At 40.7% G+C, this 27,854-nt stretch overlaps 1 protein-coding gene across 1 annotated transcript in view; it reads left to right on the plus strand.

Moving 5' to 3' along the window:
* The first annotated feature begins 2,380 nt into the window (after window positions 1-2,380).
* Window positions 2,381-27,854, plus strand: part of REPS1 (RALBP1 associated Eps domain containing 1) — a 60,707-nt gene continuing 35,233 nt past the window's right edge. Inside the window, 8 exon segments of the mRNA XM_042463447.1 lie at window positions 2,381-2,798; window positions 8,203-8,326; window positions 10,477-10,667; window positions 17,357-17,510; window positions 20,762-20,889; window positions 21,389-21,551; window positions 22,096-22,159; window positions 25,152-25,306. Coding sequence (XP_042319381.1) covers window positions 2,646-2,798; window positions 8,203-8,326; window positions 10,477-10,667; window positions 17,357-17,510; window positions 20,762-20,889; window positions 21,389-21,551; window positions 22,096-22,159; window positions 25,152-25,306 — 1,132 coding nt within the window. The 5' untranslated portion in view covers window positions 2,381-2,645.

The raw sequence follows: 27,854 nt of genomic DNA on the forward strand, positions 1-27,854 counted from the left end.
GCCTACAAAGAGGCTGTGACCTCACTGGAATGGAGACATTGGATTGCCAAAGAGGTCCTTGTTGAAATGCAAATAGACTTTAAATTGTCTGGACTTTGAAAATCTCCCTATTGCTGCATGACCAGAAGAAGGAAGACCCTGCCTGCACAAAATATATCTTCCCCAGCATACCATCTTTACTAAGGACTGAAACAATATGCAGTCATCTGACTAACATGTCCAATTGATTTTTTCTCCTCCTGTTTGGTTTGTAACTTCTTGCCTGATGAAGAAGCCCATGGAGCTTCAAAAGCTTGCAGGAAGTATGTTGCACATTTCAGTTGGCCAATAAGTATTTTTGTTTGCATTTCTTAAATGGCCAACATAGCAACACCTGAATATTTTGAGGAGAGTTCTTCATAGCCACTTCTTCAGTATTCCTTGCCTAAGAAAACCATATGAAATTCATGGGATCACCTTAAGTCAATGACTTTAAGCCATACACACCACCTGCTAGGGCATTATCTTTTATGGGAAATGACCAAAATATCTCCAAAGCATGCAAACCTGACTGTAAGTTTGGAAAACCAGAATGCTTGCACACTTTTCTCTGGCGTTTGAACTGGTCCTAATAAAGGCCAAACTGTAGGTTGTCTCCTCAGGGACCATCACAGCTACCTCTGGCATGTTGCTGAGTGTGCTTTAATGAACTTTAGTCATGATTAATGAAAGCCAGTGTGGTGTAGTAGTTTGAATGTTGGATTATGGCTCTTGAGACTAGGGTTCAAGTCCTTGTTCAAGCATAAAAACCCACTTGGTGACCTTGTGCAAGTCACACTCTCTCAGCCTTAGATGGCAATGGCAAATCCCCTCTGAAGAAACTTGCCAAGTAAACCTTATGACAGGTTCTCCTTAGGGTACGGGGTGATCGGATGTCCTCCTTTTCCAGGACCTGTGCAAGAGTTCCAAAATGTCCTCCATTTTGAGCATGGCTAAAAAGCATGAATTCCTATGAGTGTTTCCAGCTTATTTGGTCATGCCCTCTATTTTTATCGAGTGTCCTACATTTTTGCTGCATCGCCTTGCCTTGTGGTGAGCTGATCTGTTCACCCTGCCTGTCCGCCATTTTGATCATGGCTTTGATTTATATTTCTGTGTTTTTAGCTTTTATTTGGCCATGCATGCCCTACATTTCCCCTCAGGTATCCTACATTCTGCTGTGCCTTGTCCTCCTTTGTGATGAGGACATTTGGTCACCCTGCTTAAGAGTCCCAATAAGAAAAATGTCTTGAAGGCACACAGTAAGAAGCAATCCTTAATTAATTAAAGGATTGAAGTTTAACAGAGAGAGAGAGAGACACACACATGAGAGAAAGCTTGCCAGCTAGCCAGCCATTCCAGTTGAGGGAAGCCTCCCCTTACCAGAAACACTGCTGCTGCTATAGTTTTTTGTGGGCTTTTTGGGCTATGTGGCCATGTTCTAGAAGGGTTTATTCCTGACGGTTCTCCAGCATCTGTGGCTGGCATCTTCAGAGAATGCTGGCATGGAAGTGAGTGGGGTATATACACTCATCCCTCCATATTTGCGGCTTTGTTTATTCATGGATTTGATTAATGTTCCCTCTAGGAATCTCTAGGTCCTCCAATACAACTCTATGGTCAACTTTAACCAAAAGTTATACTGAAAAACCCAGAGATTCCTAGAGAGAGTACTCTATAAGTCATTTGTAGCTGCTCCAGTGCAGTTCTATGGCCAGTGTCTGTTGGACGTTGGCCAGAGTTGCCCTGGAAGACCCAGAGGTTCCTAGCGAGGTGTCTTCTCAGGTAAAAACATGGTGGTTTTGTTATTTGTGAGCTTCTCCATATTCACGGGGGTCTTGTGCCCCTAGCCCTAGCGAATGGTATGTATATACTGTATGACTGTAGTGTATATACTGTGTGTATATACAGTGTATATACTGTGTGACTGTATGTTGGGAGGCGTGATTCACAGGTTCATCTGTGTACTGTTCTGCTGCTGAACTGAAATTCTAGTCATCCTGGCTTCACTTCCGCCCGAGTCCTAGAGCCATTTCCTTAAACCCAAGAACAAACCCAAGAGACAGAGAAAGAGTGAGAGAGGGCGGTTGCAGCCGCGCGTGCGCACTAGCCTCTTCTCGCAGGGACCTATGGGGAAGAGGAGGAGGAGGAGCCGCGCGTTCGGAAAGGAAGGGGGCGTGGCCAGAGGCGTCTTACAGAAACTTTTCATTAAAACTACACACACTAAACGCGGACGCTTCCTCACGCGCACGCGCTCTTCCACTCCCCGCTCAACCCCACCACGGCGAGTGGCCACGCCCCCCCTTTTTTTAGGTTGTCGCCTAACAAAATCAGGAGAGAGAAAGTGAAGCTGCGCGAGATCAAGAAGCAACTTCTGAGGCGGCGCGAGAGCAGCAGGAGGAGGCGGAGGCAGCGCATGCGCACTCTGTCTGCGAAAGGCTTCACACGCCCCCCAGTCTCTCTCCCTCTCGCCCAACTGCCAACAACGGCGGGCGGCGACGGCGGCCTGCGCGCCCACTCGCGCGCATGCGTGGCTAAGTATCTGAGTGAGTGCGCGCCGGTTTCCCTGTTTCCCTATCTCTGCGCGCGCACGCGCACTCGCTCGCTTCCTCCTCCTCCCCCTCAAGATGGAGGGCCTGACGCTGAGCGAGACGGAGCAGCGCTACTACTGCGACCTCTTCTCCTACTGCGACACCGAGAGCACGAAGAAGATCGCCCCCAACGGGCGGGTGCTGGAGCTCTTCCGAGCCGCCCAGCTGCCCAACGAGGTGGTCCTGCAGGTAAGGGCCAGTAAGGAAGGCTAGAGTTGGGCTGAGGCTGGGTCCACACTGGGGAAATAACCCGGTTTGGCAGCGCTTTGACTCTTTCCTTGGCTCTTTCATATGGAATTCTGGGAGTTGTTGTTTTTCCCTGAGAGGACACCTCTCTAGGAATCTCTGGGTCCTCCAGTACAACTCTGTGGCCAACGTCCGACAGACACTGACCATAGAGTTGCGCTGGAGGAGCTACAAAGGCCTCGCGGAGTGTCCTCTCTGGGAATCTCTAGGTCTTTCGGTGCAGCATTTGGTTAACGTTGACCATAGAGTTGCTCTGGAGGAGGACCTAGAGATTCCTAGAGGGAACGTATTAATCAAATCTGTGAATAATCAAATCCACAAATACGGAGGGATGAGTGTCTGAAAGGCCTGCTTTGAACGCTGGACTAAGACTCTGGAGACCTCCTCAGCTTCAGAGGATGGAAATGGAGGCAGGGGAGCCTTTAGTCAAAACCTGCCAAGAAAACCCAGTTATAAGGTCTCCATGGAACAACTTGAAGGCCCACAACAACACAAACAACATAAAAGGCTCAGGCACTTTTGCCCATAGGGATCCAAATGGCTTCAGAGCAATTGCTTCCAAGTAACACAGCAACTTTGGTTTTTGGGGGGGTTTCGGTTTAGAGAGAAATTGTTTATTTCAAAAAATATTGTGGAGGCAGCGCAAGGGGAAAATAAACATGAGTGAGAAGGAAGTAACCTCTCCAGGGGAATTGGAGGTCCTTTGGGTCTCCCACATGAAATAACCCTATCTCTGAATCTTGGGAGGAGCTGTTTTCTTAATCGAGGCGTAAAGGAAATGCAGGTATGCCTCAGTTCACAGACTGTTCCTGGACATGAACTCTTTAAAAAAATGGTACCAGAGACAGACATAAACTGAAAAGACTAGGAATTAGTTCATATGCCATAAGAAACAAAAGAGCAGGTCAGCAATTTTCAGTAAACTTTTTACCAGAAATTAACAATTTGCAGATGTGAAATGATGCAGACAGACTTCATTAAGTAAAAAAGAAAGATTCTGGTCCTTCTCAAGATCTCTAGAAACCTTCCAGGGATGATGATCTTTGCTGCCAACCCCCACTTTTCTTATGATTTTCATGATGGTGGCCAGACATGTGCATCTATACTTTCCTAACATGCTGGGCTGATGGGGGTGAGGATGAAGCAGACTTATCTCCCTCCTGTCTCTCTGTTTTGCTGTTAACACATGGAAAGTAAGGGGCTTTGGAGGCAGCTGCTGTTTATGTTGTCTGTTGTAGGGTAGCAAGCACCTACCTACAGAAGGATCCACCCCATTCTTTCTCAGCACACGTTTTAGTGCATTGCTTACTGCAGTGAAGCTGTTGATAGCAAAAGTCTGTTTCTCCAGCCCTCTTTCACTGTTATACACTATTATCCCAACGCCGATTCTGCTAAATAGACTTCCAGGTAGACAGAGGACAAGAAGGAAAAGTGAGGGTTGGACAGGCATAAAAAGCTTTTGGAAAAAGAAACTTATTTTGTTGTAGGTTTTGTATGCTTGTATAGAGACACTGCCTTTGTTTCTGCCTACTTGGATTAGTCTAATGGCAATTATGATTGCTACCCTCTCAGTTAATTTTGTTGTGTCAATACTTCAAGCTGCAGTTCGTTTGCAAGAAGACATTAGGTATTGTGGCCATGGTTTTCTGTAAGTGTCCAGACGCAAGATGTGCTAACTGATTAGCATTGAAATATTGGATCCAAAATTGTAAGAAATTGTTATTTGTGAAACACTGAATCCACTTAAATACTTGCATTTATTAGTTGTATGCAGTATGTATCTTTGCATATTTCTAATGCAAGTTTATTTTAAAGTACAGATTAAAAATACTAAAATAGAAGTAGTGGAGTTCTTCTCAGAATGCAAAAATTGAATTCTAGCTCATGACTAATGGGAAGGAAGATCATTCCTATCTTATTCTTATGTATTGTAAGCCTGTAAGAGGTTATTGCCAGAAACGTACAAAGGAGCTATGCAAAGATGTAGAGTAAAAGCACTTTGTTTAATATGGACTTGGCCTTGAAGCATGATGTAATAGGAGTTCATCTAAAAGATACATTCTCTGGCAGACCTCATTCTGTTTACTTATTACAGATATTAGGTCCAAGGACAGTCAGTCTTCAATTAAAGTCGAATGAGTTACAAACTATAGTTTGTAAAATGCATACACTTGTAATCAATCTTAGAACTTTCCGCTCATTAAGACGGTCATGTGTGTATTTTCCCGTTTAGTAAAACTGATAATCTGAAAGATAAAGGAATGCAAACAGTTTATATCATAAAACCTAACTTTTACCATTTGGTTGAGCTCACTCTTTGTTGTAAATTTAACTTTATCAGTGTTTGGGGGTAACAGTTCTTTTAGGTGTTATGGAAACCAAAGGCAGTGTTTTCTACAGTTTTCTACTATTAAGATCTAACAACATCTATTTGTATGTGTTGCTCAGTAATGATGAGACTTTTAAATAAATGTTTTATGTGGGTCATCGCTGTCTTAAAATCCATATACTTTCAGAACATACAGCACAGCCTTGATATCTGTGGGGGATCCATTCCGGGACACACACAAACACCATCGATAGCAAAAATGCAGGACCTTAAGTCCTGTTCTTTTCAGTGGGCATGCTCTCCTGCTTGTGCCGCCACATGCACATGCACCCATTCAAAAGGCCAGGTCTTGCTGTCCACAGAAGCTGAAAGCGCAGATGGAAGGCTGTATTTCAGATTAATGCTAATGTTTTTTAGCGACAAGTAATTGATCATAGGTAGCTTATTAGAAAAGAGTGTTGAAATAAGCCATACATTTTCATTCTATGACTCCTTTGTCCTTCTCAACAGCTTTCTCATTTTTAACCTATGTATTCATAGGTATCTATAACTAGGAGAGTTAGTGTCACTTCATTCTTCAGTACTTGCAGTACAACCCTATGCATATTTGCTGGAAGGAAAATCCCATTAACTTCAGTGGGGTTTACTCCAGCCATGTAGGCATAAAGTTTCATCCTTAGCAAGGCACTGTTGAATCAAACAAGCTGCCTAGTATTCCTCTTTTCTGGAATAACTGTAACAGCAACAAAACAGGAATGGTGTGGTGTTGGGGGGTGTCATAGGATGATCCCAGTGCCCAATAACAGAATTGCAATTGCAGCTTTACTCATTCAGAGTTAAGTGTTCGGGCTCTCTTTCTACACTTTGGACATCATCTGATTAGCAATTTCTACAGCTGACATTCACAGAGCCATCTACTTTTAGCAAGTACAAGCTCTCTTTTTGTTATCCACATTTCTCAGCTTGCTCTGAATGCCATGCTATGATGATTAGAAGAAAACAGTAATGCTCTTTTATGGCCTGCTGCATTATGTCAAGTTACCTGTTTAGATTCAGGTACATATAAAGTAAAATTGGGTTTCTGTAAAAAAATACAAGTCAAGCTGCATTGTCATAATCCTGACTGTGAGGAAAGTGCTACAGCAGCATAGGCATGCATAGTGAAAAACACCAGTGAATTTATTTATTTCATTTCATTTCTATTCAATTCATTCAACAGGAAGACTCAAATGATCTCTCTGTTTTGTTGCATGGACAACCAGGAATGGCTGGGCAAAGCAGAAACTGTGGGAAGTGGGAGAAAAGTAGTGATGGGTGTTTGCCTTCTTATACAGTCAGGAACCAATAATGGAAATCTTAAATGGTTCGAGATTCCTAGAGAGAATATTCTATTAGTCATTTGTAGGTCCTCCAGCTCACTTCTGTGGTCAGTGTCTGGCAGATGTTGACCACTGAGTTGCACTGGAGGACTAAGATTCCTAGAGAGGTCTTCTCTCAGGTAAAAACATAGTGTTTTCGTTATTTGCGCTTTTTCCACATACATGGAGGTCCTGTGCCCCTAACTCCAGCGAAAGCTGAGGACAAGCGTAGGCAGAAATTGACCCCCAAACCTATAGTATTGCGCACCCCATCCAACAAGTACCATTATGATTCTAGGACCTCTAGAAACCTTGTGCTGTTTCATGGCTAGAGATCCAGTGGTACCTGTGCCCATGACAGTACAGTGATGATACTCGTGCCCATAACAGTTAGAATTACAGTGGTATTTGTGCCCATGACAATTAAAAGGATGCCATTCTTCCAGTCCAGATCTACCTTGCTGAGAAGTTACTTGCATTTGTATGATCACAGAGCACTCAGTGAACCTGTGAAATGTGAGTTCTGAAATGTAGACTACCGTTTTTTGTACTTTAATGTAAAAATGTTTGGTTCTTGCACATATCATACTACTTTTTACTTACAACATTTCATGTTGTTGGAACAAATGACAATTTGTTAGACTAGCAAGACAGATATATTCTGAATACTTGTAACAGCTTTGTGATCTCTTAAAGTGAGAGCATTTTTTTGTTCTGCACACTAGAACAAAATGTTACAGTTATGACAGATAAAAGGAGAAAATAAGAAGGCAAGATGTGAAAAAGTGCATTAAAATGTAGGTGGTCACATTCCTGTATTTACCATAGGTAGTAACAAAACTTTGATACATCAAATAATTAACAACAAAAGACAAAATAGTTCACTAGTTGTCTTAACAGTCAAGGTGTTTTTAGAGAAACTAGGGGCAAAGGAAGTTAAGGGGGAAACCATTGGAGAGGAGTCCGAGGACATTATTGTCTACTGTGAAGTGTTATCAGGAATATAATGATGAATAAATAGAAAATGAGTACAGCTGTGATTTTTCTAGCATAGTTGTTACTCATTTTTCTAAAGAGAATGGTCAGTATATACCAGTGATGGCGAACCTATGGCACGCGTGCCAGAGGTGGCACTCAGAGCCCTCTCTGTGGGCACACATGCTGTAGCCCTAGCACAAAGTTTGCCAGAGTTTCTTACTGTAAAGCCAGAGGGACGTGGCACTTTGCAATAAATAAGTGGGGTCTGGGTTGCAGTTTGGGCACTGGGTCTGTAAACGGTTCACCATCACTGGTATATACAGTATAACATGGTGAACTTAAATTGAAATTTGTTCAGATTTCTTGTAGGTGAAAATCTTTGGCATTTTTGTCGGATTTGGAGTTGATGTTTTTCAAACACTGGAAACTAGCATATGCTTTTAAAGTTGCATATGTACAGAAGCATGTACACCACCATGTAGCATAAGACAATCGATAAAAAAACTAGTAGAATATATTTCTTTTATTGCAATGTATGTCTGTTGATAAATAATCCAGGCCCAGCATCACAGCATTAGATCTGATTTTTAGAGTTGTTTGTTGCTTTGGTAGAAGAGCTGACGTAATACCAATTTTTATTTAGAGATGTAATCTCATATTAGAGGTTCTGTTTTATCTTCAGATCATGGAACTTTGTGGTGCAACAAGACTTGGATATTTTGGAAGAAGCCAGTTCTACATTGCTCTGAAACTAGTTGCAGTGGCTCAGTCTGGGTTCCCATTACGAATGGAAAGCTTAAATTCTGGTAAGCTTTGGAATGGGTGTTGTTTCGATTACTGAAATACTGCTATTGTGGGATGCCTCCTACCATTGTCTTGATTCATTAAAGGAATCTGTACTCTTAAGAGCTTTCTTTATGAGACTGGTACAACTTTAGGAAACTCTGTTGTGAAGCATTAAAGAATATACTGTATATACTCATGTATAAGTCTAGAAATTTTAGTCAAAAAACTGATCCAAAAAACCTGGGTCAACTTATCCACAGGTCAGTGTAGGTTGTACTTTAACTCTTATTAAAAAAGGAACTACGACCTGGTGAAAAGTGAGAGCTTAATCTCTATACAGAGCACCTAAAAGAAGCATCAACCCCCTCTACTATCTCATTGATCCTGCCTTTAGGGTGAGCACAAACAATTATGCCTGTCAAAACTTTTACATTTTTTTAGCATCATTTTCTTTTACTTCAACCTTTATATCATTTGTTACACGCTGCTAAGTTTTACCCTTGACTTATCCACAGGTCATATAAAAATCCATAATTTTGGCCCCAAAACCTGCCCTTGATTTATATATGAGGTCGACTTATAGTTGAGTATATATGGTAATATCAATGTAGAACAGGACACTGCCCCAACTCCTCTACAATTTTGAAATAAATATGTCAAACTACAGTATATGCCATACTTCCCAGAAATATGTGCATGTTAAAAAATATGTGAATATATTCTGGGAGCACTTGAGTTGTCACACACATACAGGGATAATCTGCAAAATCTCCACATTTGCGGATTTGACTGTTTGCAGATTTGATTAATATGTTTTCTCTAAGAATCTCTAGATCCTCTAACACAATTCTGCTAGAAGTTGATCATAGATTTGCTCTGGAGCACCTACAGGTTACTAGAAAAAACACTTCTCTAACCATTCATAAATCCTCCAGTGTGAGTCTAGGGGCAAATTCTGGTAGTTGTTGACCATAGAGTTGCACTGGAGGACCTAGGGATTCCTAGAGCAGTGTTCTGTCAGGTAAAAAATAGTAGGTTTTTTTTATTTGCAGTTTTTCCACTTTCATGGGGATCCTGTGCCCCTAAACCCAGTGAATGTGGAGGGCCCACTATAATGAGGGATTTTTGCCTGTTCCAGGGACTGAAATCTGTGTTCATTTAGCAACTTTCCATGGCCATTATCAAAGTGGCAGTCATATTATTCTATTGCCATCCAAAATCCTGTGATGCCTTAGAGACTAAAAAGTATATTATAATAATTTTTATAACGGGAAATATATTAAAGTGAGATTGTTGAGCTGAACCTAAAAGGAATGAAGTGCTAATATTGGCAGCATTTATATCTGGTATCTGTGTGTTTGGAGGTAGAAAGAAAGGTGAAGTGGAGATGGATTTATATTAGTTGGTACCGTTCATGTTCAATGCTTGTTAAAGTTGGTGCCTTTGAATATATTAGTACCTGCAACCATAAGCTGTGTCTCTTTGCTTAAAATTAAAAATGTGGCAGTAGGTTACATATACTAAGAGTTAAATGGATTTTTTTTCATGGAGGACAGCTTCTCAGGCTGATTAGTAAACTACTCTTTAAATGGGAGAACACAGCAAGAAAGTTTGCTGTTTGAAAAAACAGGGATGCTAACCATAATGTAAGGTGTGTTTCTGGTTAGCAGGAATTCAACAAATATTTTACTAGTTAGAAAACTCATAATAATTACATCACAGTGTTATCTGGACAGACTCTGTAGAAATTAAACCAAAATTAAATAGCTAGGTAAATATAAATCTGGACAAAATGTCAGCAGATACAAGTGAGATGTTGCACACTATCAACTTTGAAGCAAATAATTAATATCTCACAGTTAAAGAAACATGCAATGGAAATACCAGAAATAGTAGTTGCTTAATATTTGCTTCCCTATGTTCCTTTGAAAACATCTGCAGGACTAGTAAATCAGGGAGTGTTCTTGGATGTTTCTTGAGATCCATATTAATTAGAATTTTCACTGCTGTGTGGGAAGTTCCACTATGTTAAAATACCTGATCATGTCACTAATGTGAATTCTCTGTAGGAAGTTAAGTTTCCTGAAATCTAAGGTGAAGAATGAAGATAATCAAGTAATTTGTAACTCAAAATTCTTATAATAATAATGTGCACTATTACTTTTAACAGTTAAGGACCTTCCTCTGCCCAGATTTGTCATGTCAAAGAATGAACAAGAACTGAGGCATTCATATTCTTCGGATGCTGATAACCCATCCTCCTATTCAGGTGCGATTCCTCCCCCACCAGGCAGAATACAGGTTAAAAAAGGTTCTGTGAGTCATGATGTGATCCAGCAACGTCCAACGACAGATCAGCAGGTAATGAAATATAAAGAGTAGCACTAGGTAGTCTTTGGTGTTCTTAATCATATTTATACAGTGGTTCTGTGATAATAACACACACACAAATGCAGAATTAATAATGTGTCATCTATTTAATGAGGATCTAGAAATTGTTTACAAAACAAAACACGATTATTTGGTTTTATCTTGGTAACTTTAATATTTACCTCTAGTATGTTCCAGACCCAAAATTATAGTAGTTCTTAATTGTTTTGGTTAAGCTGTTCTTACAGTTTAGATTCTGTTTTCATAGTTACAAAATATGGTAGTGTGACCTTTTACCTCTTCTTTAAAGGAATTACACCATTTATGCAGCTAAATCTCCTTGAGAAGTATTGGTTAGTTAGTCTAACCCTAGGAAAATCCTAGCCATTTTTTAGAATGTAGATAATATAGATATACATCAATTAATAAAGTTGAGGTGTTCCTGGGCATTACTTCAGCAGACATTTTGGCACCAGAGGTGGGGGGGGGGGGGAAGAAGAGCAGTTCAACATGATTCAGTAAGTATTTTATTTAAAAATGCACATGTGAAATATCAAATAAGCCTTGTGTAAGTCAACAAAAACGTGTTGAACCTTCTAGAGACTGCTTGAAAGCTTTTTTAAAAAATGTATACTGTACAGTGATTATTTATTTTTTCTTTCACTAGTCTCCAATATTCTTATGATTTTCATTTTGTTGACCAAGCTTCCAGGTTTAGACTTTTTTAACATGCTGGGTGTAGCTAGTCAGGCTTATCTACTCTATACCTTTCTCTCTGTTTTGCTGTTCATGCATGCTCAGTAAAGGATTCTGGAGGCAGCTGCTGTATACCTTGCCTGTTGTAGGGAGACACATACAGCTAAAGTAGGATCAACTAGCATAGAATCTAATTCTTTAGCAGCTCAAGCTTTAATTGACTGTTTACTGCAGACATGCTGCTGCATTCAGACACCCTTCTTCATCCTCCTCCCATTATCAATGTGGTTAAAAAATGGTAAGTTAGATAGAAGTTGAGAAGGAAAAGCAAGCTGGGGGCATAAAAAAGTCTTTGTGAAAAGGAGTTTCTGTGATAGAGGCTTTGTTAACTGAGGTATGTCTGTACTGTAGTGAGAAAAATAGATGTACTAGCAGTGTTTTGTGGCCCCAGGTACTTCATCTGTGGACTAGTTCTTTTGATGCAAAGAATGGGACTGCATAATGAAACGTGAAATTTTCGACATGACATGGAATTGTCCCCGGTTAAAAAAGTTATAGCAGTTAATAAAGATGGTAGTGGTAAATAGGAATGGGTGGGCTATTTACCGTATATACCCCACTATAAGTTTACCTCATACAAGTCAAGGGAAGGTTTTAGGGCCAAAATCATGGATTTTGGCATGACTCGTGGATAAGTCAAGGGTAAAACCTAGGGGTATGAACAAAGGATGTAAAGGACCAAATACAAGGAAAACACTACTTCCCTCCCTCCTTCTCCATCTCTGTACTTCTCCCGATCACCAAACACCACTTTCTTGGTGCTGGAGGAGAAGGTTTCAACATTAGATTGAGAAGGGGAGGAAAGGAGGGAAATGGGATGTTCCCTGGTGAGAGAGATCCAGAGGAGGAGGAAGATGGGAAAGGAAGAGTAACATCTGATTGAGAAGGAAATTGCCTCGTTCATGCACAGGCATACACATCTGCCTCAGTAACTCTTTCAGAGATCGCTGCCAGGAGAGTGGCACATCGAGGTGGAGCTTCTGTCAGGACCTTTCTAAGCAGTATTACTGTATTGACCTGTATGTACGTCGACCCAGGTCTTTTGGGCCAATTTTTGGGTTCAGATTTTTTTTTTACTTACATTGAGTATTTATGGTATTTATTTAAATATTCCTGTCCCAGTGTGTCAGAAGATCTTAATGCAGATGGCCATCTGTTGGGAGATGCTTTGATTTAGATTTTCTGCATGGCAGGGGGTTAGACTGGCTGGTCCTTGCGGTCTCTTCCAATTCTATGACTCCATACATCAAAAAAGTGTTATATTCTTGAAAAACTGTTTTAAAACTCATATCTTTGTATATCCTGACACATTTGCACAATCTGATTAAACCATAGTCACTTGACATCGAAAGCATTGATCAGAAGTTTAACTTCTAATTCTAAAGTGAGGCCAGTTTGTGCACCAAGCAGGCCTCTGAAGGGGAGGCATTCTACAACTGCACTAGTGCAGCAGAAAAGTCCTTTGCCCCAAGCTTTCCATAGCGCATAGTGTATTGCTCCCACTAGTGGCACACAGAAGAGGGATTTACTGTCAGATAACTGTAGTGCAGCACTTATCCAGGTATTGTTACAGTCCAGTTAGCCACCCTAGCCTTTATTAAGCTTCAGATTGGGCTCCAAAATGAAACTGTGGCGGGATACAGACCGCCAAAAAGAGGCAACTCCTCAGTGCCTCTCTCTGCTGCGCAGCTGCACCGCAGCATACAAATTGCATGGCGCAGCTGCGCAGCAAAGAAGGAGCTCCCTAAAGCAGCTCCTGTTTGCGGTGCCGCAAAGCACCAAAGACAGCGCGGTTACGTCGCAGCTGCACAGCGCCGTTTAGAGGCGGCGCAGCTGTGACGTAATCGTTGCGTGCACCACATGATGTGCTAGGGTTGCGGGGCGTGTGCACATGCCGCCGGAGGCAACCCTAGCATGCCGTGGACGCGCCGCAAAGGGCCCATCTGGACAGGGCCTGTCTTTCTCAGTACTGGAAAATAGGTTGGTGTTTTTGAACTCACTTGCAAGCTTGTTTTGGACCCTGACACGTGTCTGATTATATCAATTCAAGTAACAGAATCAATTTCTTCTCCCATCAGTACTATATCTGGTGCTCTACTTGGATCCAACAAGGATTAGGCTTTATTAATGTTTTGATACTTTCCTGCTTGTCGTTATGATTTGTGGAATGGTCTGAGCTCTTTGGTTTGGATATGTAGCTTCTCTTTTGTAGCATTTAGTCTGGCATTGTATCAATTTCTAGACACCAACAGTTGATAAAGCAGCAAAGAGCCTTGTGACACCTTAAAGACTAATCAGTTTTGTTTTGTTTTTGCATACACTTTCATCGTCTGGAACCCATGTTTTAAGATGCCTGGAGTGTTGTGTCATTAGGTAGATATATAGACATGTGTTTGAAGAAATGGGATGTAGTCTGTAACAGCTTATGTGAAATAGATGTACAATTGATACTATAAATGTATTAATTTAAATGCTTTTAGATGAGAGCTGACTGTACCTAAGAAATAATTAGGTCACATTTCATTGTGTGTGTGTGAGAGAGAGAGAGACTGTAGCTTCCTGTTTTAGTCCTGTTTTAGTTTTATCAAATTAGTTTTGTAAGAAATATTACTAATTGATTGTTATTGGAAAACATAGACGTGTCTTGTAATTCAGCTAAAACAATACTTTTGAAAATATTAGCTTTTCAAAATAATGTCCCAGGTTGTGATACTATCTGGACCGAGAAGACTTTAGTTGGCTTTGTAGCAATACTAATGAAAGGAACTCTTGACCTAAATCTAATGGAATGCTGATGGTAGGATCAGAAGCTTTGTCACCTCCCCTCTCTTCCAGCTGGCAGTGGCACCAAAAATCTGTTCTGGAGAATTTGACAGCTTTTTCCTTCATTTCCTTTCTACTTCTACCAGTAGAAAGTGCATCCATTAGTATAAGTGCTCTGCTAAATACTGCCCTTTGTTTCTGCTGGATCTTGAATGAATGTGTGTGGGGGGCATTGAAAAACAGTCTGAAAAACAATTGGTTCAGCAGCATAATTCACTCAGTATTGTTCTCCTGAAGATTATAAAGCAAAGTGGCCATCAAATCTAAAGTAAAAGGTAAAAAAATCAGAGTTCACTAATTCCTTTATTAGGGCCACTAAAATGTTAAGAAAGTGGTGCACAACTGGTATGAATGTTCAAGCTCAGAAATCAGAAGAGCTTTTGTAGTTTTCAGTGTCCTTTAATAAAAATCTATTTCCTTTTCATTTTTGATTTAGCCAAGGAATATATTCTTTGGATTTTATTAATTTCTATAACAGCATATTTCTTAACAGTGTAATAAAGAAATTATTTTTATTAAGGCACTTGCTTATCTTTTAAGACACAGTGTTCATTCCTCAGCATTTGTTGCTTAATTTTTTTAAAAAAATAAAAAGTATGTATTGAAATCTGTTAGAAAAGAACAATCCATTATTATGTGAGCTTTTAAGCAGTAGTCACCTAAAAATATTTGTAACTTACAATGCATTAACAATGGGTTAAAATACCTGAATGCTTGTGCATCGTTTTTGCTTAGAATTGTGGCGGACTAGGAAAGATGATGTCTTGTTTTACTATAAAGGAAATCCAAAGATTTGTAACTATTTACTTTACACTGACATTAGGTTTTGTGTTCATTACTGTCTTTTTTGCTGTGCTTTATCTCGCTTTTAATCTTGGCCTTAAACATAGAACACAGTTTACTTTTTAGGATTAAAAAAGAAAAAGTACAAGTAGTCCTTTTTAGTTTCAGATTCTTTACTTTCTTTTGAAAACCTGTGATTACTCATTTTACCAGACAGGATTATGCTATGAAAAGTAAGTATTTTGGCAATACAACATGGTGTTTTTATAATACTAATCCTGATTGATACATCTCTAATAATACTAGTTGCAGTGGCTTAGTGGTTTAGATGCCAATTTTGATGATCAGAAGGTTGGCAATTTGAGGTCCAAGTGCTGCATGAGGGGGTGAGTTTCTGTCACTAGCCCAAGCTTCTGCCAACCTAGCAGTTCGAAAGCATGTAAATGCAATTAGATAACTAAGGCCCATTCCGCATGGGCAAAAAGTACGTGCTCTGCACGTACTAGGGTTACAAAAGGGTGTCCCTTCCGGATGCCCTAACCCTAGTACGTGCTGAGCACGTACAAAATGGCGGCGCCCTTTCTACATGGTCACCGCCATCTTGACGTTGAGGCTCACTTATGATGCCGCAAGTGTGCCATTGGTGCCTTGCAGCGTCATAAGCACACCGCCAAAAGAAGCCGCTTTTTGGGGCTTCTTTTTCGGCCGTAGGGAAGCCTCGCCGTTTGGAAGCTGAGGCTTCCCGTGGCGGAAACGGAGGCGCCGGCAGACCGCCCTTTTTGGGCAGTCTGTAAAGCACCTAAGTACCACTTTAGTGGGAAGGTAACAGTGTTCAGTGCAGTCATGCTGGTCACATGGCCACCAGAGCACTCTGGTTCTTGGCTTAGTGTGGAGATGAGCACCACCCTCTCCAGTTGGTTACAACTAGACATTCATGCCAAGAAACTACCTTTACCTTTTTAATACTAGTTTGCACAGCAGTTATTTATGCTACTTGAACAACTTGCTAAGTACAGGTAGCATTCATAGTATAGTATCTTTTCTCTGTGTTTGATTAATACTAGCCTCTCAAATATTTTTAAGATATAGAGATTACAGAACAGTAATCAATTTTAAAGCTATCCATCCACATGATAAATGTTTCTACTTGTATGATGGCACTACTGTGTCATATTGTGATGTGCTTCCATTCAAATTACTTGATATGCTGTTGTTGCAGCTATGTTTTGAAAAAATTGGGTTTGATCCAAAATATGGGTGTGCAGCAGGCCACTGTGATAAGGATATTTCCTGTTTCCTCTTAACTCCTCCTAAAGCCTCTCTGGTAGTCAGTAATCCTCTTGAAGTGCATGGACTTGAAAGAACAGAGAGGTTGTATTTTGAAAGTTGCTGAAAATACTATGGATATACCATCCAGAGTGATACTTCTCAAAAACCTTAGCACATGTTTTCTTGGCTGGAAGGAGATAGTGGATTGTGATAGATGAGGAAGATATTTGTAAAACCTTTGGATCAATACACTGTTTTCCCACAGTTTTTCAAACAACAAACACTTTTTGTTATGTGTTCTAATTGTCCAAATGGAGACCTACATTCCATTACATTAAAACCTTTGTGAGCAATTTGATAATTGTATCCTCTTAACAGTAGCATCTAGAATTCTTGCTTGTTGTTGTTTTGTTTCTTCTTACATTGTTCAATCATAGACAGGTATTGACTAATTTATCATTTATATTATTCTTTGTATCATAAGTTTATATCATAAGATCTGTCATTTTGATTGTCTAGGAACTGGAGCTTTAACATTAAATAAAGCAACATTATATTTGGAGATTACAAAATGGGAAGGGATACGGAATAATGAATTATACAAAAAAAAATCCATCTCTTAAGAACTGGATTATAATAATGTACCACAAGTGAAAATTTGTACCAGACTACAAGAACTAGATGCTAGTACTATCTCTGAGTTATAGCCAACTTTCATCAAGTTGTTCCATGAAAATATTTTAATGTACACAGTAAATTGTATTATTTGTTATAAGTTTACTTATTAAAATCATACCAAATGAAAACATGTAGTCATTCTTCAGTGAAGTGTTTTTAAAGAAAAAATCGTCAATGTCTTTAGGACTTTGTTACTGCTATTACCCCACAAAAGATAGTTTACATATAGACCTCCAAGGCTGTTTGTTATTTATGTATTAATTGTTTCTTTTGTATTGTTATAAAACAAATAAAAACACTTAATTATTAAAAAAGAAAAGAAAAATAGATGCATAGTACAAACATTTAAAGAGTTCCTTTGTTTTTGTTAGGAATCGACATCTCCAGTTGTTTCACCACAGCAGTCCCCACCAACCTCTCCACATACATGGAGGAAGCATAGCCGACATCCTAGTGGTGGAAATAATGAGCGGCCTCTTGCTGGACCAGGACCTTTCTGGACTCCTTTTTGTGAAGCACAAGCAGGTGCAAATAAATGAATTGTATTACAGTGTTTCCTGAAATTGTTGTTTTTTTTTAAAGTGAGATGATACAGACCGTCATTTCCAGTATGTGTTGTAATATCCAATGTCTCCAGTAAGAGACTCGTATCAAGTACTATTGTGGTCTGTCCTAGGTGCTTTGAATAGATTCAGTGTGAGCAGCACCTTTATTTTATCCTAATGAAGGCAATTAGAGATAATGTATATACTCGACTATAAGTCAAACTTGTGTATAAGTTGAGGTCAACTTTGGGGCCAAAGTTTAATATTCGGCTGATACGCCAGTTGCGCCCCTACCTGGAGCAGCGGGACCTAGAAACGGCCGCACATGCTCTAGTAACCTCTCGCCTTGATTTCTGCAATGCGCTCTACATGGGGCAACCTTTGTGCCACGTCCGGAAGCTCCAATTGATACAAAACATGGCAGCCAGACTGGTTGCCGGAAAATCCAAGTTCGACCATATTACACCTATTTTAAAATCACTACATTGGCTACCTATTAGCTTCCGGGCACAGTACAAAGTGTTGGTTATCACCTATAAAGCCCTACATGGCCTGGGTCCAGTCTACTTGAAGGAACGCCTCCTCCCATACAATCCTTCCCGTACACTCCGATCCTCCGGGGAAAACCTTTTACAATCTAGAAAGACCGGAGGTCCTTTTCTGTCTCCGCTCCAAAAACTTGGAATGACCTGCCGGAAGAGATTCACCAATTATCCTCACTCGAGGCTTTTAAAAAGGCGACAAAAACCTTTCTTTTCCAGAAGGCCTTCCCCAATTGATAATGTCCAGAACCAATTGAATCCACCTTTTATTATTTTTATTATTTGTGATTTGTTTTTAACTTTGATGTATTGTTATGTACTTTTTAAACATTTTTTTTACTGTTTAATTTTATAGTTGGGAGGGAGGGTTGGGTCCGGGTTTTGTGGGGCTTGTTGTTTTTATTGTTGTATATTGTATTTACTTTGTTGTTACCCGCCTTGATTCTCAATCGGAAGAGTCGTGATATAAATTATTATTATTATTATTATTATTATTATTATTATATTTTTATATGACCTGTGAATAGGTTGAGAGTCAAAATGAAGGAGGGAGACCAGCTGGGGACAAGGTGCTGGGCGTTGCCCTTCCTTGCCTCTCCCCAGCTGGGCTTTCTCCCTGCTGGGGAGAGGCTGCAGGGTGATCAGTCGCCCCACATTGGGGGGAGGGGGCAAAGAGTCCAGTCAGCCCTCGGTATCCCTGGGGGATGCATTCCCAACCCCTGTGCAGATACCAAAAATTCACAAGTCAGCTGTTGACAAGGAATCCTCAGAAGTACAGCCTACAGCACCTGGTATTCCTTGGTGTTCTCATAATAAAACCTAAGTATAAAAATCAAGTAGAAATGGAAAAGTAATCTACAATCGGCCCTGCACATTCATTGGTGTCAGATTTGTGATTTTGACTATTTGCGACTTTGTAGCTGCTGCTTAACAAGGTCCTCCTCATCCTTCTTCCCAGACAGCCAAAAACAACACCATATATTCCCCTGTTTTGCCAAACTGTGCATCCTCCTCATTTCCAAATGTGTGCCTTTGAATCCAATGTTTGCAGGTACCGATTCCAATTTCTCTCTCCTCTTTCTCCTCCCCCTCTCTCCTGGCCAGATGAAAGCAACATTGTACCTTCTCTTTGTGGTGATGGCTGGAATCATCTAATTCAAAGTGGGAAGGCTTTGGAAATGAGGAGAATGCAAAGTTTGTCAAAGTGGGGAAGATATAGCATTGCTATTGTCTGGCCTGGAGTGAGGGGGAGGAGGAAAAGAGAAGGCGGATCCTTTGCAGCCATGGCTTCTAACATCAGATTGAAAGTGGAAATATTGGGGAGGCTAGGTGTATCAAGGTAGCAAAGAGAGTTACAGGTGGTGCTCTTGGTGGGAGATGACTTTTTATCATTCATGTTTGTTGGGGGCTAACATATTTGCATTTTTTCCACTTTCTTGGGAGTCCTTGGCCCCTAACCCCATGAATATGGAGGGGTAACTGTATTTGATTTTGGTTTTTTAAAAGTTAATAAAAAAGACTTTTAGAAAAGATTAATTTTCTTCATGTCGTTCTTATTACATTGAGATCAGGCAAATTATGTTACCACAGACTGTATTTGGCTTTTATTTCTGCTTGGAACATAGTACAATGTGTCCTCGGTATCTGTGGAGGATCTGTTCTGGACACACACACCCCGCGGATGCCAAAATCTGCGGATGCTCAAGTCCCATTTACATCAGTGGTGGCACGGCTATGCAGCCGCACCACCATTGAAGACAATGGCAATTTGGAGGAGCTGCCTCCTCCTCCTCCTCCCACCCCCTGCAGCCTCTTTCTCCTCCCTTCTCCTCCACCTCTTCCCTGTCACTACTTCCTCCTCCTCCCTCGCCTCCCTCCTCTTCCTCCTCCTTCCATCTCATGCCATGCCTTCCTTTTCCTCCTCTTTCTGCACCTTTGTCCTCCTCCTGCTGTGTTGCCCCTTTCTCTTCCCCTCCCCCCCCCCCCCAAACAGGCTTGCCATCTGCGGATGCTCAGATCCGTGCATAGCAAGTCTGCATATAAGGAGGGCCCACTGTATTTTGAATTGGATTTCCACTCTGCTTCAGTTGGCCAAACTTTCATTTACAACAGGAGTGGGCAACTGCATAGAGCGACAGCTCTCTTCTTCATCATCATCATCATCTTTTTCTTTGGTAGCTGGAGCTGGAGAGGTTTTTTGGGCAGGGGGATCCCAATGGCAGCATGCAGCCCATAGTAGCCATAGTTTAGCCATATAAGTATCATAACAATGGATTTTCCAGTTAGAGGGAGAATGATTGTATTTATTCCCAGGCTAGTATTCTCATTACCAAATCATGGTTTGACCTTAATGTCAGAACTAGTGGTGAGTGAAATTAAACCAGGGTTCAAAGAGATATTTAGCTCCTACAAGGACATTGGTTGAAGCCTCTAGAATAGCTTTCCTTTATAAACACATTCCTCTTCTCCATCATACCAATTCCCTTCGGTTTCAAACACAGCATTTAAATATGGTATGGGAATAGGGAACAAGGCTTGAAGCCTGTAGCCTCATAGAGCATGTTAAAAAGTCCTGGCCATGGCATTTCAAAAAGTTTATTTGTATACGTATAGGAATGGTGTTTGAAGGTGGACTTTCTTGACTAAGGTGTGTGGAAACCTCCAAAATGAACTTTGTTCTGATTTTCAGGCTCCTGTAATGCTGGTGATCCAGTGTGGTCTGGCCATTCACCACCACCACATCAAGAAACCTGGGTCAGTTTTGCAGATAACACACCAACCAGTACTGTTTTAGCCATGCATCCTGCTTCTGTCCAGGTGTGACATTTTATTGGTATTTTTTTGATTTGCTCCATTCCAATTATGTCAGTCATTTTCATATTGCTCCCAAAGATTCATGCTGTGACACTGAATGTGAATGTGTTTGAGAACAATTTCTTATGTATTCTTGTTTTCCTGAAGTATCAGTGAGTAAATATCACTGAGGTTTCTTGGCAAAGGAATTATTACATAAAAAAGCTGTTGGCATTTGTAAATATGAGCTTTCAGTTTTTCTTTGTTCTTAATTTTTTTAAAAAAACTGTTCTCTGCATACTTTTCATGACTTTCTGTTGCCTACATGACTGTTGCCATCTCTTGTCTATTTACTTAAATGTTCAGAATGCTTTCTTTAAAGCTCTACCCAATCAGCAATGACCAGAACACAACTAAAGCTTCTTCAACAAATAACAGTTGTTTCTTTTCATAGGCAATAATATAGAAAATTATAGTCCACTGATGAATTTAGGTAATGCTGAAGAACAATGTTTCATTACAGGATCAGACAACAGTACGAACTGTAGCATCAGCTACTACAGCAAATGAAATTCGTAGGCAGTCAAGTAGTTATGATGATCCTTGGAAAATAACAGATGAACAAAGGCAGTATTACGTAAATCAGTTTAAAACCATTCAGCCTGATCTAAATGGATATATCCCAGGTGAGTTCTCTAAACCCACAAGTTGCAACAGGTGTGACAGATAGTCATATCAGTTTTCTGTTGGTAGAGAGAACAGGATGATTTCTTGAAATTCCTCAAGGGGAGTTCCATTCACTGAGTGACTCCATCATCCACTCAGTGGGATGAGTTGTGCTGATTCACCTCTTTCCCTGCAGCCACCTGCAGAAAAAAATCTATTGGATAGGACTGAAGGACTCTATATAATAACAAGGAAGGCTACAAAGAGAAGGGGGAAATTGCCATTCACCTTCTGTTTACAGTAGACTCTGCTAGATCAAATGGATTTTCAAGAATAGAAGGGATTCTGTTCATGGAAAAGCACCTTAGGATTCGATCTCCTACTTTATGGGCTTTTAAAAATAAATAATTTTGTGATGAGTAGTACACTCACATTTGGGGGCAGAATGACTCCTGGAAAAGAATTAAAGCTAAATTAATCACCCCAGTTTATTGTATCTTTTAAAAATCCTTAAGATTACAATTCTAGAATCAAAGTTAAACATTACTGTTTTAATATTTTCAGGGTCTGCAGCTAAAGAATTTTTTACAAAATCAAAACTTCCTATTCTTGAACTTTCGCACATTTGGTAAGTGTGAAATATAATTAGGTTGCAGTAGTTGCTTTAAGAATCACAGTTGTTTGATAGTGGAGCAAAAATGCCTAGTACATCTCATTCAGTATCAGTGGAACTTAAAAGCTTAAATCTGTTCCCATTTTAGTCAAAACGGTAACTTCCATCTGAATTGCCCTTGAGCAAAATTTGACATTTTAACTGACCTAGTTTCAAGTGTAAAATGTAGTGTTCTGTACCCAATTGTTTGTGTTAGTCTTGCATAAAGTAGGTCAGATTTCCCATTGAATTAAATGAGAATTAAATTCAACTAACAATATGGATTTACCCTGTTCTCCATAAAATATCTTACATTCTGCATGATTTCCAAACAAGACTTTATACTGAAAACAGCTGTTCATAATATCTGATAAACTGGGCTGTATGGTGCTAACTCTGTTTTCTCTAAATCAACATATGCTATATGAGGGGCCATTGAAGCTGCAATGGGCATTGTATTGTTTGCACAAGGTCTTTCCTTGCGAAGGCCATTTTCACACTTGACTCTGAGCCAGGGAATCTAGAGAAGCAGAGAGCCAGTGTGGTGTACAGTTGGTCCACCCCTTACGCAGGCTTGCCTTCTGGAGAACTGAGCTCACACGGAAAGCAAACCCCTATAGAAACAATGGGGGGTGCTGTGGGAGCATACCCCATTGTCCTTAATGGGATTGGAGCATACGCTCAGTTCCCCTTACGCGGGGGGGGGGGGGATTCCAGAATGAATCCCATGCGTAAGGGGTGGGCCAACTGTAGTGGTTTGAGTATTAGACTATGACTCTGGAGATCAGGATTTGATTCCTCACTTGGTCATGGAAATCTACTGGGTGACCTTGAGCAAGTCACATACTCTGAGCCCCAGAAAACCCTGTGATAGTGTTCCTTTAGGGTCTCTATAAATTGGAAAAAACTTGAAGGTGCACACAACAACAACAACAGAGCTGACTCGTTTTGCTTGGGCAGGTGACTACCTGCATAGCCTGGTCAGCCTCAACAACTATCTCTGATCACCATTGTTGAAATGACTTCATGTGACTGTCATGGAAACAAAAATAGTGTCCTTGCGGTTTCCAAGAGAGTTTGATGTATGGCTTCTTTATCTTGAGGAGCAAGAAGGGTGCAGAACAGGTTAGGACCCATTTCCTTCTACCCTTCCTCAATTTCCCTTTAGGAAATCATCCTTTTTATGAAGAGGTCTAAGGACAAATAAAGTACAACAAGGCAGTCCTGTTACATAATATTGTAGGTGTCAAACAGATGATCTGGGGACAAAATGTCATCTAGTGCGCGGTTTTGTCCCCCAGGGGTTGTAAAAGATCCTTCGAGATCCTGCCCTGCAGAAAGCCACAAAGTTCTGAAATTAAAAAGACATAACTACAGTCACAAATGCCACATGCACTGTTCCTCTTCCTCCACTCACCACTCTAATCACCCTCTCCTAGCTTCTTCTAGGACAAATAGAACGATTTATCTGACAGGGAAAAGTCCAAGGAGGAAACCTCACAGATATGCAGTTTTTCACCCAGAACCTTCCAAGAAATGATAATCTCTGGACAATCAGAACAAGAATGCTTCATCTTCAGAGCTGAAGATACACAGGACTACTGGTGCACTACAGCATCCCTGGAGTTCCCATGGTTATTCTTCAGTTGTGTTTTGAGGAAGTCCTCCACAAAGAGTTATCCTGTATGGCTTATCCAATAGAAGATAATCAAAATTGAAAGGCCATTGTGGCATCTTCGTTAAAGCTAATGGTCTCATAATAAAGAAGTACCTAGACTGGGGATGGGAATCATATCTTCCTCCAGTTGTTGTTGGATTAGAAGTCTTGGGTGTCGGATTCACATGACCAGTAGAGAGGAGTTCTAGGAACTGAAGTTGAACAATATCCGTGCGAGTGGTGGGGTGGTATTATCCTCACCTAATAAACAGTTCCTGAAAGCAGTCTATGAGATCTCTGTGCCCTAAGCATTCCTGCTGACTTGTACCAGAACACCTTCCAATTAGGGACCAGAATCATGCCATCCAGAATCTTTGGCTCTGCAGTTGGATTATGGGTACAAAGAAATCTTGTTGAGGAAATCACCAGCTACCTCCCAGCAAAATGGAAGAGATTGTGGAATTCCTCCAGATGATAGCAGCAATCAGTATAGGAACCCCTATCTGTTAGGCAACGGCAGACAACCTGAGGCCATCATCTGCTGCCTGGACAGCCCCATATACTTGTGGGGGCCCATTGCCACTTCTCTCAGGATTCCAGAGAGTATTCATGGTAGCCATTCTCTTGGCTAAAAGTCTTCAAGCAGGGGGCTTACCTTGAAACTCATTTGGGTGTTTATTCCATGGGTATGAGGTTGTGATACACAGAGGCTCATACTACTAAGTTCAAGAGCTGTGAGGGCAGTTTAGCCCTAAGAGGTTTCCTCTCTGTGCTGGACTGTGATAGTTCCATACAGGTTTAGGGAGTTACATCAATATTTAAAACAGCAGTAGCAACTGTGACAACAAAACAAATCAACCTAATTTTTTTTTTGCAGAAAGGCATTCAAACAGTCTGATCACCACTGATGCATCCACAAGATTGTCTATAGTGGCTTTGCTCTTCTTTGTGAATGAATGTGCCTTTGATCCAGCGGAGACTCCTGCTAGCAGAGTGGGATGGAAGGTGGTGTTTGCCCATTTCCCCTTCCTTAGAAACCCCCCTGCCAGTCTCAGTTTGTTACAGCCAATTTTCAGAAGGCACAGGACTGTATGGGAGCTTCCCTTCTACCATCAGGAGCATCCCATGAGCTGTGTTCAGATCTCTTCATCTAGGTCACTATATTTTCCCCGAGTATGTAATACTAATAGGAGTCAGTATCTCCACTAGAATAAGTACATTTGAAGGAGAACAGGAATTACGTGAAACATTATTTTAAAAAAATGGTAGAAACTCACAGTGTTTAAAAATGATAATTCGGTTTCTTTTCAGGGAACTATCTGATTTTGATAAAGATGGTGCATTAACACTGGATGAGTTCTGTGCTGCTTTCCATCTAGTAGTTGCTAGGAAGAATGGATATGACTTGCCTGAGAAACTACCTGAAAGTTTAATGCCCAAGCTGATTGATTTGGAGGATTCAACAGGTATTTAAAAAAAGAACATTTGTTTTGTCCTGTTTTTGCTCTCTTTGAAAATGCTATCCAAAGTAGTATATTATATTTGGATAATTTAAAACGTGCTCCTTTAAACGATGACACTTTAAGGTACATGTATGCTTTATACATTCAAGAGGACTATTGCAGGAAATGGAAAATCTTTCATATATCTGTCCTGTTCTTGTTCTCTTGTTTGAAAGTTATTCATGTTCAAATTACCTGTGGCAGAATTTAGGATTATAATATTGGATTGGGATAGTGAAGGTGTGGTCAAACTATGTTCTCTGCACTTTTCCTTTATATCTACTGTGATTATTTATTTTCTGCCTTTCTCCCAATATAGGGACTCAAGACAGTGAACAACAAATTTAAAAACAAAACCAATCAAAAATAACACCAAAGCATTAAAAATTATAAAGTTTCAAAAATGAATTATTTATAATGTTAAAAATAAACATGTAAAAATCTTGTATTAAAAATCTGTACAAACTATAAAATCTGCTGTTGAAGGGAGAGCAGGGATGAGGCCATCCTGACTTCTCTTTGGAGGGACTTTCAAAGTCTGGGAGCAGCCACCGAGAAGGCCCCTTTCCTTGTTCCCACCAAACAAGTCTGAGAACTGGTGGGACAGAGAGAAGGGCCTCTTCAGATGGTCTTAGCGCTCTACTAGGCATGTAAAAAGAGATATGGTCCTTCAAATAACCTGGACCCAAGCCATATAGGTCTTTATAGATCAAAACCAACACTTTGAAGTGCACCCAGGAATAATGTCAGTGGACCTGTTGCATCAAAAGAGTTGTGTGCTCCCTATAGCAAACTCCAGTTAACAACCTGGTGGCAGCTCTTTGGATCAACTGAAATTTCTCAGCACTTTTCAAAGACAACCCCAACTTCTCCAGGAACAGGCACAGTTGACAGACTAGCATTAGCTGTGCTAATGCAGTCCTGGTTACCGCTGCAATCTGGGCTTCCAAGCTCAGAGATAAATCCAGGAGTTCTCCAAAACTAGAATCCTGTGTTTTCGGGGAGAGTGTGACCCCATTTAACACAGGCTGAATCTATCTTCCCAGATCTGTCTTTCAACTGACCAGAAGCACCTCTTTCTTGTCTGGATTCACCTTTGATTTATTTGCCCTCAACTATCCTTTTACAGCTGCCAGGCACTGATTTAGCACAGGAACATCTTCCTTGGAATTAAGTGGAAAGGAATGATAGAGCTGGGTATCATCAACATACGGTATTGACATCTAACTGCAAACTCTGGACAGCTTCTCCAGTGGTTTCATGTAGATGTTAAATAGCATAGGGGACAAGACTCAATTCTATGGGACCCCACAGGCTAATGGCCAAGAAGTTAAAAAAAAAATCCCGTTGTTACACCCTCTGAGGATTCCCCTCCAAGAAAAAGCAGGGCCACTGTAGAACAGTACTTCCAAACCCTATCCCAGAGAGGCACCTCAGAAGGATACCATGGTCAATGGTATTGATAGCTGTTGAGAGGTCCACCAGAACCAACATCAGCCAACTCCCCCTGTACAGTTCCTGCATAGGTCATCCGCCAAGGTGACCAAAGCTGTTGCTGTCCTGTAACCAGTTTGAAACCAAGATAGATCTAAATAATGCATCTCATCTTGGAACACCTGGAGTTGATAAGCCTCCACATATTCTAGTGCCCTGCCAAAAATGGAAGTTTGAAGCCTAGCCTATAGTTATCTGGTATAGTAAGAGCCAGGGAAAGTTTTTTCAGAAGAGATCTTACCACAGCCTCTTTCAGGCGTGCTGGGACCCTGCTTTATTTTAAAGAGGCATTAATCACTTCCCTTGCCCAGACAGCAAGTTTTCCTCCAGACTGTTTAACTAACCAGGAAGTACACATATAAGGGTCTAGTTCTCACTTCTCCAAGTTTCCTCTCCACAGGCTGCACAAATTGAAATGTATCCATCAACACTGGACAGGCAGGGGCCAAGGTTACCCCATTGTAAGTGTATTGACTTAAAACAAATCTCAAGCAATTTTATCTGTGAAATTATGGGCAATTCTTCACAGTGAGCTATTAAGTGGCTTACATTCTGCTTTGGATCACTTTGCTACTCAAAGTGATGCTTTGGATCCTTGACTACTCAAAACAGCTCTGCTGAACAATTATGTGCAGAAGCAATAGTGCAAGACAGAAAAGTCTTCTTTTGCTACCTTTATTGCTCCATCATACATTTTCAGATAGATTTTAACCTATTTTTGTTCAGAGGGCTGGTATAACTCCATGCTGAGACAGGACACTTAGAAGCGATTGTGTCTATCATTCTGGTTATTTCCCCATTCGAAATCCATCAGGATTTTGATGAGATGACCTACCAAGGCAGCAAGAAACTTCCCAAGAGCCATCAGAAATCCATCTGGATCCAAAAGTCTTCTGGAGTAGACCATCTTAACACCCACCCACCCCCCCCACCCCCCGGCAGAGGTTCTGAGTCCTAGCAAGACTAATCCTGACCAAGAAGTGATCTGTCCATGATAATGGAACAGTAGAAAACTCCT

The sequence above is a fragment of the Sceloporus undulatus genome, chromosome 1, assembly GCF_019175285.1.
Source record: "Sceloporus undulatus isolate JIND9_A2432 ecotype Alabama chromosome 1, SceUnd_v1.1, whole genome shotgun sequence".
In the NCBI taxonomy this organism is placed as follows: domain Eukaryota; kingdom Metazoa; phylum Chordata; class Lepidosauria; order Squamata; family Phrynosomatidae; genus Sceloporus; species Sceloporus undulatus.